General features: G+C 33.8%; 1 protein-coding gene across 1 annotated transcript; it reads left to right on the plus strand.

Moving 5' to 3' along the window:
• Window positions 1-895: 895 nt before the first annotated feature.
• On the plus strand, window positions 896-11545 carry LOC112019318 (tryptophan aminotransferase-related protein 4). The gene is made up of 7 exons (XM_024051854.1): window positions 896-1179; window positions 1349-1643; window positions 2258-2559; window positions 2909-3189; window positions 4028-4267; window positions 4320-4416; window positions 11029-11545. Exons 1-7 carry the CDS (start codon window positions 896-898, stop codon window positions 11543-11545), a joined length of 2016 nt encoding a protein of 671 aa, XP_023907622.1.
• The last annotated feature ends 711 nt before the right edge of the window (window positions 11546-12256 follow it).

Here is a 12256-nt window from a genome sequence, read left to right on the forward strand (position 1 = left end):
TATGTTTACATGAGTTACATGCTAGTATATAATTAGTAATATATAAAATTTTAGGATCATCTATATAAATAAGCATAATTTAATTACGCATTTAAAAGTGAGAAAAATTGATGTGAAAGATAACTTTGACACGTAATGAATGGTATGAAAATTATTACAAAGAAAATAAATAAAAGAGAGAGAATACGTGATTGGACATTAGAAATATCCCCCACAGGAAACCTAGAATAAAACCTAGAGTACAAATTTGGGGAAATTACAATACTTAATTATAATCTAGGATTAATTAATATTACTTTGGTTGTAAAAGAATTAAATCCTAATACAATGAACTTGAATTAGGATATATTAATTATTAAAGACTTAAGTCTTGACTAGTATGATGATATCAACAAAAAGAACAACTGCATTTTCTGAATAAACTTGCAAATTTAGAACAGAAAATAACTGTCTATTTTCAACACAATTAAAAAAGGTATAAGCCTAAAATCTTTCCAACAGGGAAACAACAAACAAGACGGTGATTTCTGGACCTTGTCGGGGCTCACATGGTTTTAAGTCAATTCATTACTAGTTGTAGCATTTTTTTAAATTGACTGATTATAAGTCTTTTTTTTTCTTTCTGTTTTTGGGGTTCATCTCTATTTGAATTGTCCTCTTTCCGCGTATTCCCATTGGAGACATGTTTGTATTCATCCCCCCCACTAATATAGAAGTAGTTTTTCCTTAATTTCACACGAGTTGTTTAACTTGTTTTAGGATAGTCTTAAATAAAGACTTACTCATATTATTATGATCAGTACTACCATTTCTAGTCTTTAACTCTTAACCCCTCAGTACTATATATATATGCATAGGTATTCTCCCAGTGATTGAGAGAACCTAAGGAAAAACAATGGCTACGGTTCAAAGCTTCAAATATGCACTGATCTTAATTTCTTCCCTAATTCTAAATCTCTTCTCAGCCAATGTATTTTTGCGAATTAGGTGGGAGCAAAGTTGGACAAAAATGGCAGCCACAGAAGCTGAAACTGTGGCATCTATTTCATGTTCGGGCCATGGAAGGGCCTTCTTGGATGGTTTAGTTGTTAATGGAAAACCCATTTGCGAGTGTAATGCTTGCTTCGCAGGTCCTGACTGCTCGGATTTCTTGTCTGACTGTGCGGTAGATGCTGATAGGTAATAACCCAAATGCACACGCGAATGAACTTTACATTAACTAGTCCTAAGATGAAACATCAAAGACGTCTAGGGTTTCAATCTCCCTTCCCATATATGTCTCTTTTATATACTTTTGTAGAAATTAATAATATTAATGTTTGATTCAATTCAATATTGTTGCATACAGCGGAGATCCTACATTCTTGGAGCCCTTTTGGGAGCAGCATGCGGCTAGTAGTGCCATAGTGATGGCTGGATGGCATCGTATGAGCTATGAGTTCAATGATGGCTCGCTTATCTCAGAAGAGCTCAAAACACATATAAGACGGGTGCATGACATCGTTGGTAATGCAGTTACAGATGGAAGATTCATCATTTTTGGTGCTGGTGCCACCCAACTTCTTAACGCAGCCGTGCGTGCTATTTCCCCAGAGGGTTCATCCTCACCAGAAAAAGTTGTGGCTTCAACCCCTTACTACCCGGTAGATTTATTTAACACTCAAAACTATTAATTATTTTTTTATTTTTTTAGTTAAAGATATTATATATGTTTTTAAGTCTCAAATCTATTGTATGTCCATTTAAGCATCCTAACCGAAGTTACCAAGATAAATTGTTATGTGATTTGAGGAAAAAATTTAAAAGTGGGAGCAAGAATTTAATGAGTAGTTCGTTCTATATATAACATATATCCAAAAAAGAGGAAACCCTTAACGGCTACATTTTTGCAATTAAAGTGTTCATTTTATGATAAACTCAATGTATTATTTACAATAATAGCTCCAGGATTTTTTTCAGGGGGATCAATAGTGTCGAAGCTATAAACTTGTTGTGGGAGGGGTAAAAATTAAAATGATTTTTTTTTTTTTTGTATATACAACTTTCATATTATATAAAATAATCCAAAATAGTATTCTCAATACAATTTAGTATACAAACTATATTGTACAATAATCTAAAAAATTATTAACGGTTTAAATATCGATAAGACAACAACTATTAAATACATAAATAAATATAATTAAATAACTAATTAAATTTTTTTTTAATTTATAATAATTTATTTTAATTAACTCTAAATTAAAATTTCATCTAGGTTTATAAAGAGCAAACCGAGTTTTTGAACTCTAAGGATTATAAGTTCAGCGGAGATACTTCGCTGTGGAAGAGCAGTGCTATAGACTCCTCATCTTCCCAGAATTTTATTGAGTTTGTGACTTCACCCAACAATCCGGATGGTCAGTTGAAGAAGGCAGTTCTTAGAGGGCCATCTGTTAAGACGATACATGATCTCGCCTATTACTGGCCACATTTCACAGCTATTCCTGCTCCAGCAGATGAAGATCTCACAATATTTACACTTTCTAAGCTCACCGGTCATGCTGGCAGTCGATTCGGGTATCTAATTATTATTTGCTTGTAAATAATATTTATGACATAGTTATATGATTAAAGGAACCTAGTAGCGGTTCAGTAATAACTCATGGAGTAATGATATACACTGTGGTGTCCCATGTATGTAATTTGAATCTCATTACCACCTGTGTTTTAATATTATAATAAATTTTCTACTACCTCAAAAGTTTAAGCCACTAAAAAATAGTGAATTTAATGGAGTAACTTTTAACAATTATTTTGACCATAATTTTTATTTCCACTAACTGTACTGGCCAAAACTCATTACTTGATTTCTCTTATGAAATTAAGAAGATGAAAATAAGTTATGACATTGGTTTCTCTGATGCAGGTGGGCAATAATAAAAGATGAGGCTGTATACCAAAGAATGCTAACATATATGAGTCTAAGTACCTATGGTGTCTCTCGAGAAACTCAGTTAAGAGTTTTGAAGCTGCTAAAAGTAGTCATTCAAGGGAAAGGAAGGGAAATGTATGAGTTTGGATACAAGACCATGAAAACCCGATGGGATCAATTGAGCAAATCTGTATCACTGTCAAAACGTTTTTCGGTCCAGGATCTTGAACCTCATTACTGTTCATTTTCAGGAAAAGTTAAGAAATCTTCTCCAGGTAATTCTCTTCAAGCCATAAGATTTATTAAACTCGACTCGTGGGTGCTTAGTAACTGTAACCTAATTAGAAAAAACAAAAATTTGCTAATATAATTGATTCTTAACTGTAAAGAAAAATATTTTAATGGAACATAGCAAAGAAGAAGGAAAAAAAAAAAAAAAAAAAAAGAGATAGAGAGACATTCCTTGCCCTGTCATACCCGGATACCTTTTGTATTATGAACCTCTTCATATAAAACGGAAGGGAGAAATTTTATTGCTAAGATATAATTGGTCATCAATATAAAAACGAATATTCTTATTTATTTGATAAAATGAGATGTTAAATGATGTGATTTATTGCTTTATATTTGTAAAGGTTTTTATTTTCTTACATTACTTTGTTCAAGTTTGCTCCTTCTCTTTTTTTTTTTTTTTTTTTTTTTTTTTTTTTAAGTTAGCTATTTCACATCCATTTTTATTTTTAATATATGAATATTTTTAAAATGTGGATATTTTTTTAATCAATTTTGAATATATGTATGAAATAATAGATGCAAACTATGAAAAAAATACTTTCCCTTTGTAAAATAATAATAATATATCTTAACCCTAAAATGAACCCCCTCAATTTGCTTTTTAATGGAAAATGTCCATCCTGACTCGTCCAAATCCAAATGAGAGTAGAATTCAGCTCCATGTCTCTACTCTCTAATACAATTCTAAGAGAATTTTCAAGTATGCTAGCTAGCTGCCACCTTCAATTCAGATATATTGAAGCTAGTTAACAGGAAAATTTTGTTATTTGATGAATCATGACATTTCAAGCCTACTAAACTAATGGAAATTGCATGCAGCTTTTGCGTGGCTGAAGTGTGAGAGACAAGAAGATAAGCATTGCTATGAGGTACTGAAAGCAGCCCATATCACTGGCCGTGATGGTAGTTTGTTTGGTGCTGAAAGCCGCTACGTACGTCTCAGCATGGTTAGAAGCCAAGATAATTTCGATTTATTACTGCAACGGATTGAAAAGTTAGTGACTGAGGAATATGCTAGCAAAAGTAGTATGGCTCCATCTGTTCCAAGAGAAAACAAACGTAATCAGTCGATGCTGTTGGATGCTTGTTATCGGGGTCATACTCTTGATAGACACTGCATTGAACCATTTGCATCGAATTTGTTGGATTAAGCCAGCAGTTCAGCCTATTTCCAAAAACCTGGCATCTGGAAAAGTAATTGCTGCTATGTTAGCATTGTAAATTCTTATAACTTTTTTTAGGCTATACCCTTTTGAAACATCATTGGGAGCATCATATTTTGATACGATGAATTCTTAAACGTAATTTGCAATATATGCCAAAATATACTAAATCCGATTCCAAATCCTTCAAAATAGCTTAACTAGCAAATTAATGTAGCCAATTCATCCAACAACTAAATTATACAATATTATATGATGATTCAATTGACACAAATTGATACGTTATTTTTTAGAGTAAATAGGAAACACTAGAACAAACTCAAAATGTGTAAAAAAATTTGCCCTACCAAGAAATACAAAGTGGAAGATAGAAACTCTCACCACTTTTTTTAAGAATAGTAAGAAATATTACAATATTAAGAGTACCTACTATTATGCTACCCAACAGCTCGAACCCACAAGCCCCTCCTCCTCCTCTCGTCGCTATTAAGAATCAAAGAAAATAGGGAACATGAAACTCACAACCTAATAGTATTCACCAAAAGATAAAAAGTTTAATAAGAAGAAATTCATCTTCTCAAAAGCCAAAGGTTAATTTAATTCAAAATAAAAATCTTTATTATCTAAATGGAGTGGTGGGGGTGACTAAGGTTTTGCTAAGACTTACAAATGCATGTGATATTGTGATGTTCAATGTTTATTAAGTTTTTACTTGATTATGAGATACTCCAGTACCACAAACAAACACCAATTGTCTTTAACCTAATAATGATACTTTACATGCCACCCACCTTCACTGAATCACTGTCTTGGATTTTTTTGATCCAATTTTATCCTTGGCCTTTTGGTAGAGCATGTGCCTGAAAGAACTTTGTATTTGAATCTTTGATCCCCATGCTTCAGTCAGGTCAACCTTGATCTTTGATGCCACATTTTTTCCCTCAACAAACTGGTCACATTACCACAAAGTCTCTAGGACTCCACTCTACCAAATAGGCCCCACATTGTTTAAGCAGCTCACGGACGTTAAAGTATCAGTCCCAGTGGCACCCGAATCCCATGCCTTCCTTATCACATCTTCACTGATTGCGTTGGAAGGAATTTCTCAGCAACTAATCAAGGATTACTTGTCAAACTCCTAATGTATCTCCTTTAATTGGGTCGCATTTTAGAGGAAGTACGTGTTGATAGAAAGGACTTTCCCAATCCATTTCATGGGCTGTGTCATCTACTGTCAGGTCTAATGCTGCTAAAAAAGTAGGAACATTTTGCTCTCGGTTGTCGTTTAGACAGAACATGGCACAATATCAGTCCCTGCTGTGATCAATGACTTATTGTAATCTTTTGTACACATTTTGAAATCAATACAATATCCTAGCTTTCACAAAATAATACGTAATAGATTTATAGCTGGCAAAAGTGACATTCTTTTTTATGTTTTCTGCAGGGAATTGGCCAACAGTTTTGTGGATAGGAATTTGGGATTCAATTTTTTTTTTTTTTTTTTTTTTTTTTTTGGGTGTTTTTCTGCAGGGAATTGGCCAACAGTTTTGTGGATAGGAATTTGGGATTCAATTTTTTTTTTTTTTTTTTTTTTTTTTTGGGTGTTCTTGAAAGGACAAGGAAAATGCTTGCCCCAAAGCGCCCGCTGTCTCAATCCCTTTCAAAGATCAACTTTAGCTCATCAATTTGGTTTTTCTTTTTTTTCTTTTTTCTTTTTTCTTTTTTCTTTTTTCTTTTTTCTTTTTTCTTTTTTTTTCTTTATCTTAATAGCTCAAATCACTTGCAGTTCTTTAATGCTTTGCTTCATCAATCAAGAAAATCATTATGTTAGGAATGTGAAATAATTGTTGTAATCCCTTTAATTAGGTAGTTAACTAGTTTGTTGAGATTATGATAAATTAGTTAGGATCTAACTCATTTAACACATGGCTTAATTTATAGAGCACATGTTGAATTAATTAGCCAATTATTTTGAGTCATGTGGCCGAATGACATTAGAACTAGTCTCCTATAAATATATGATTGTAATTCAACATTAAATATCAATGAAGAATAAACCAACTCATTTCTTAGTGCATTTCCTCTCTCTCTCTCTCTTAATATTCCTCTATGGAGGGTGACTATCTCAAATTAAGTCAATTTCCCTACTATTCTCATCAATTCTCCTATAATTCATATCCATCTCCATTAGGAATCACCGGGTTTCTAACACATTGATAGGGAAGATTTTCACCATCTCAAAATTTGTCTAACACCCTAGAGTCATCAAGGACTAAGGCATCGTCAAGTACCTAAGGGAGTGTCACACCTCCTTGGCTTAGTCAAGTAATAAAGGATCGTCAGGCCTCCCATGTATCTAGTGACTCCTAAAGTAGCGATCAGACACTAATCTGCCTGGCACCATGTCATGTGATGGACAAGTCCGTCAAGCCTTAGCTCTACATCTTTTACATGCCCTCCACTCAAGTATGTTTATATGGAAAGAATTTCCACGCCACGCCCAAAAATTCTTCTACATATTCTTATCATCCAAACATGGGATGTTAAGCTAGAGGATTTCATAGCATTAACTTCATACTCTCCCTCTAAGGAAAGAGTCGACATTCATAGGAACTTGGTCAGCTCTATATCGCTATATAAGCACCAAGCCCCATCTTCTCCAAGGTCCATACACTACAAAAAAATGCTAGTTATAGCATCATTTTTTTTCTTAGCGGTATTTTCAAAAACGCAGCTATAGATGATCTATTGCGCCATTTTTCACAAACGCTGCTAAAATCCCCCCCTATAGCAACGCTTTAGGAGAGCTGGAATGGGGTATATGTCTATAGCCGCATTTTTAAGGGTTTATAGCAACATTTTTAAACACAAGGCCTATAGCGGCACTTGGAAAGCGTCGTAATAGGTCCAACCAAGAAAAAAAAAAAAAAAAGTAAGGGGGTCTATGAAGAATTTCCTAACTCTCATACTTTAAAGTTATTGAAGATCATTTAATCACTGACTTAACCTTCGGAGGGTCTTTGGCCGGCACTCCACCGATGCGTTTTGTAAGTTTTTTACCTTTCATTCTTTAGGTACCCTTAGTCACTGTGCATGTACGTGGACAATTAATTTACTGACGATTTTGTGCATCATCAATCGTTATGTTGGCTTTCTCCTTAGATTCATTTTCTTAGGTTACCATATTGGAATTGGGACATCAAATCTCTAGAATCAATTAAAATATTGAACTTGTACATTTTCATTTCCGTTTGAATTAAAATTATCAAATATAAATCTAACCGTTAGCTGATATTGTGATTCTTCATAGAGACTAGCCGTACTCAAATAAGCTTCACTATGTCTAAATTTTATGATTTGATCTAGTTAGTGCCTTTGCATGCATTTTTTTTTAATTGCAATCTGCAACTTTTCTATGTGGTCAGAGACTCAGAGGCATTTTCACATTAGGTAAAAACTTATTCACACACCCTATTATATACACTCTCACACACACAGACTCAAAATGCACAAAAACCATAAACTCAATTCATGATTTCTGGGCATTTTGTGTGTGCGTGTGAGAGAGTGTGTAATAAAAATTCACAATTTCTGTGCATTTTGAGTGTGCATGTGAGAGTGTGTATAATAAACACTACTCATTGACATTATTTTCTTGATATTTTATTTATTTCAGTAATTGGGTGATATAATCTAGTCGTACTAGATCCCAAGTAGTGGAACTTCCCCTAATGTCCTTGTTGTTAAAGACGAATTTGCTTTCCACGAAATAGTACTCTTGGACAGTCAGTAGACTTTCCTTTCACATCAATAAAATCTAAATCTAAACCAAGTTAAAATATAAATTTGAGGTCATTTTAAACAAATTTCCACCTTTCAATTTCCGTGGAGAAACAAATCAAGTCTACTATATTTAACAAGGATTATAACAATTGTAAGGTCTTTTAGGGTTATCAAACCGTGCCAAATTATGTGTCTTTTATTGAATTTTAATGTGTTTTAAAATGGTAGTTGAAAATCAAGTTAAAGACGCAAAGTTTACTCAAAAACAGCTCAAGAAAAGAGAATTTTTAGCATGTGACTCAATACCTCAAGCCCCTTCTAGACCACCTTCTGTCTCTTCGATAGTAGGCTCAATACCTCCTCAATACCTATCAATCTATCGAGCTTCACATTTCAACAAAAATCAACAACGTAAAAAAGCTCATAAATTGTCCATTTCAAGCTCGATTTGAGATCCATTTGAATCTACATTTAAAGGACATTACAAGTCATCTATTAGAAGGCTTTTTAGAGAGAGAAACAGTTTGTTTTTTCGGTTAGGGTTTTTGTAACCAAGTTATCTCAATTTTACCATACTAGTGAGTTTCAAGTAAATATGAAATTCAATTGGTGAAGACGCTTAAGTCATAGCGCAAATTTGCTATCATTAAGAAAACTTTCAAAAAGTTTTTGGAGTTGTTCACAAGTTCCAATTGTGATTATGTGTGCGTCATCCATGGAGTGTTCATATATTAATGAATTCAAAGGTCTTGAAGAGGTAAAAGGTTTCTATTGTAAATTCATTTACTGGTATTGTAGAGTTTAGAGACAAATATTTTGCACTAGTTCTTAAACTTCTTTTTATTATAGTAATTGCTTTTTGGGAAGGTTTTTCCCCAAATTTTTATCTATGAAACTAGTTTGTTTCATTAATTTTCTTAAGTCATCATATCTTATTTACTATTCCACTATGCATGATATTGATATTTGTTTGATTAACCTATGGCTTTTATAATAGATCTAATTAACAACTCAGCCTTAAAATTGGTTAATTAAATTACTATCAATAAATATATAAGGCACCAATATTTATTCCCTTGTGGACAAAGGAACACAATATTTGCTCTTTCACATGTAATATGAATTACTTCTCCCAAGGAATTGAATTTCCTCTGCACCAAGAAAATCTAAAACAAAGTCAAAACAGAAATTTAAGGTGAATTCCAATATTTAGAAAGTAGTAATCACAAGACCCAAAAAATTGTAAAACATTTAACAAGAACAAAATATCATAAATAGTAATCACACTTAAGAAACAAAACTTGTAATACATAATGAAGAAATTGAATAAGTATTAAAAAAATTAAATTAGATACAATAAATTTAAACTTGTGGTAGATTCAAAATACCTCTTAAATACTCTATCATAATTTCAAAGAGAGTAGAAGTAAAAACATAAATTCAATATTCAAAAAACCTATAGCAAAAACCTATTGAGTTCTACAGCAAATCGATGTTCAGGAATAGATAATTTAACATAGATGTGTATTTTAGGAGTTACAGGAAAGGTTTTTAATAGGATTCAAGGATTCAGCTACCATAGAACAACCATCATTGCCTGCAACACCAGCAACAACAACAACAACAACAATAACAAAAACAAAAAAAAACAAAAAAAAAACAAAAAAAAAAAAAAAAAAAACCCATCGTTAGAGTTGTGACAACATACGTTACCCAATTATCATGATGTAAAGAGATAATAATACCATAAAAACACAAATGTTGAACAATATATTAATAGCTACAACATTTTTGTGAAATTCTTACACCATAATAAGAATAAAATCACTAATTTAAAAACTCAAAGCTCACTGAAAAAAACATTGTCTATCACTGTTGGCGGAACGTTAACATGAACAAAGCAGAATACGAATACAAACCTCTAGTAAGGTTTTTGTTTTCTTCCTTTTCTTGAAGAGCTCTCGTATTTCCTGTGAGGTTTTTTTTTTTTTGTTTTTTTTTTTTTTTTTGCTGAATGCTGTGAGGTTCAAACTTTATTGGGTGAAAAAAATAAATTACATATAGCAATATCAATAAATAAGTCATGGGAAAAGTTAAACCTAAGATAAACACCTACACGATGCAATCTCAAGAACTGAGTTACATTCCTTCAATAATTTACCTTAGGTTCCCAATTAAAAAGTTCAAAAAATGTATGATTGTATTAATCTATGAAACGGCAAACAATTTTTTTTAAAGTGACTTAGCCATGTTATAGGAAATTCTATATATTTTCTTAAAGTGTTTTTTATAATATATATTACTGTAGGGTTTGCAGAAATTTTGCATGCAAAGTAGGTACCTTGAAATGATTTTCGTGTTTCCAACTTAACTTCCATCATTTTCAGCCCAAAAAAGAAAATGGATCTTCAAATTTTCTGAATATCCAGAACTACTGGGGAAACTGGCATAATCAAGTTGCTGATAATTCTCAAATTTGACTATGAAACAAACCTAGCTATTATGACGTTAGTCAATCCCCGTCAATTTTAAATACCTAATCACATAGACATGTCAATTTTGAAATAAAGACAAATCACATGTGAATTTTTATTGTCTAATCATGTCAATTGACAACAAGCAACTCATCTAGTGATTAGGCATTAATAAAGTGATTAACATTATCAAGGCTAGTGTTATTGCATCTACGTGTTCAATGGTTACTAGTGAAAAATGTACGTGCTTAAATTCGCTTGCAAAAGTCAATATTTCTATCATAAATACATAATCCTATTTCCTTCCCAAAAAAAAGGAAAGGAGCTTAGACGTGAAGAACCTAGTTTTCGATAGGACAGACTTTTGGATACAACTTAATGACGTCCCTATTGGCAGTCTGAATGTGAGAGTGGCCAGGGATGTAGTTTCGATTGCGGGGGTGGTTGTGGGGACGGATGCTGGTAGTGATGAGTGTGAAGGCTATTTTATGAGAGTAAGGGTGGGTATCGACATCACAAAACCTTTTTGCAGAGGTAGGTATATTGTGCTGCGAAGTGGTGAGGAGAATTGGGTCAATTTCAAGCATAAGCAACTGCCTAATGTTTGTCATTCGTGTGGTTGTCTCACCCACCATGACAAGGATTGTCTCAATGGTTTGAGAAGGAAAGGGGAGGCGAAGACAGTTAACCAAGAGTTTGGTTCATGGCTGCGAGCAAACACCCCAAACTTGGCGAAAAAATCTGTGGTTAGGGTGACTGGGTACAAGGAGGAGATTAAGGAAGACGCTGCAACTTGTCAAAGCCCAGATAAGGATGATGTGGATGAGGGTGACAAGCAGGTGCTGTCAGGTTCTAGGGTTAATTCGAGGATGTTTGTGACAGATTGTGGGGCTGGGGATGAGCAGTTTAATTAAGTTGAAGGGGGCGATGAGCTAATAAACGTGGACCAACCCGACCAGGTGATGGTAAGCTTGAGTTCACAAGAACGAGAAGGTGATGGACTTGAGCCGAGGGAATTGTGCTTTCCTAAGGGCAGGATTAGTGAGCCAACACAGGTGTTCTTAGACCAAGAGTTTCAGGCACAGTTGGTGGATATTGACAAAGAACTGACAAAGTTTGATGGCAAGGACAAAGAGGGGGAGGAAAGTGCTGCAAAGAGGCCATGTACAACAAATTCCAGGGTATTGGAGTCAGCAATGTATCTGAAGAATCTGTTTACCCAAACTAATCCGAAAAGACAGCCCACCTTGAATAAGAAATTCACTCGGGTTGTCAGAAAAATAAATGGTATAGAAGGGTTGTTGAAGAGGAGGGAGCAGGTGCTTGTAAAACATGCTAGAAGGATTCCGATGATGCAGATAGGTGCTTGAAGAAAAGGGTGCCAACAATGATGGGTTCAATGGTGGCAGCCAATGATTAGCCCTGCCGATAGCAATGAAACTCTTAGCATGGAACTGCAACAAGCTTGGAGACCGTCGTGCAGTTCGAGAGCTTGTTGATATTGTGCAAGCACAAGATCCCATGATTTTTTTTTTTTTTAGAAACATGGTCAAATACAGAGCATATGAGATGGATTAGAGACAAAATTGGTTTTGATGGATGTTTCACTGTACTGACTACTAAGC

Source organism: Quercus suber, unplaced genomic scaffold, assembly GCF_002906115.3.
Source record: "Quercus suber isolate HL8 unplaced genomic scaffold, Cork oak 2.0 scaffold_85, whole genome shotgun sequence".
NCBI classification, from domain to species: domain Eukaryota; kingdom Viridiplantae; phylum Streptophyta; class Magnoliopsida; order Fagales; family Fagaceae; genus Quercus; species Quercus suber.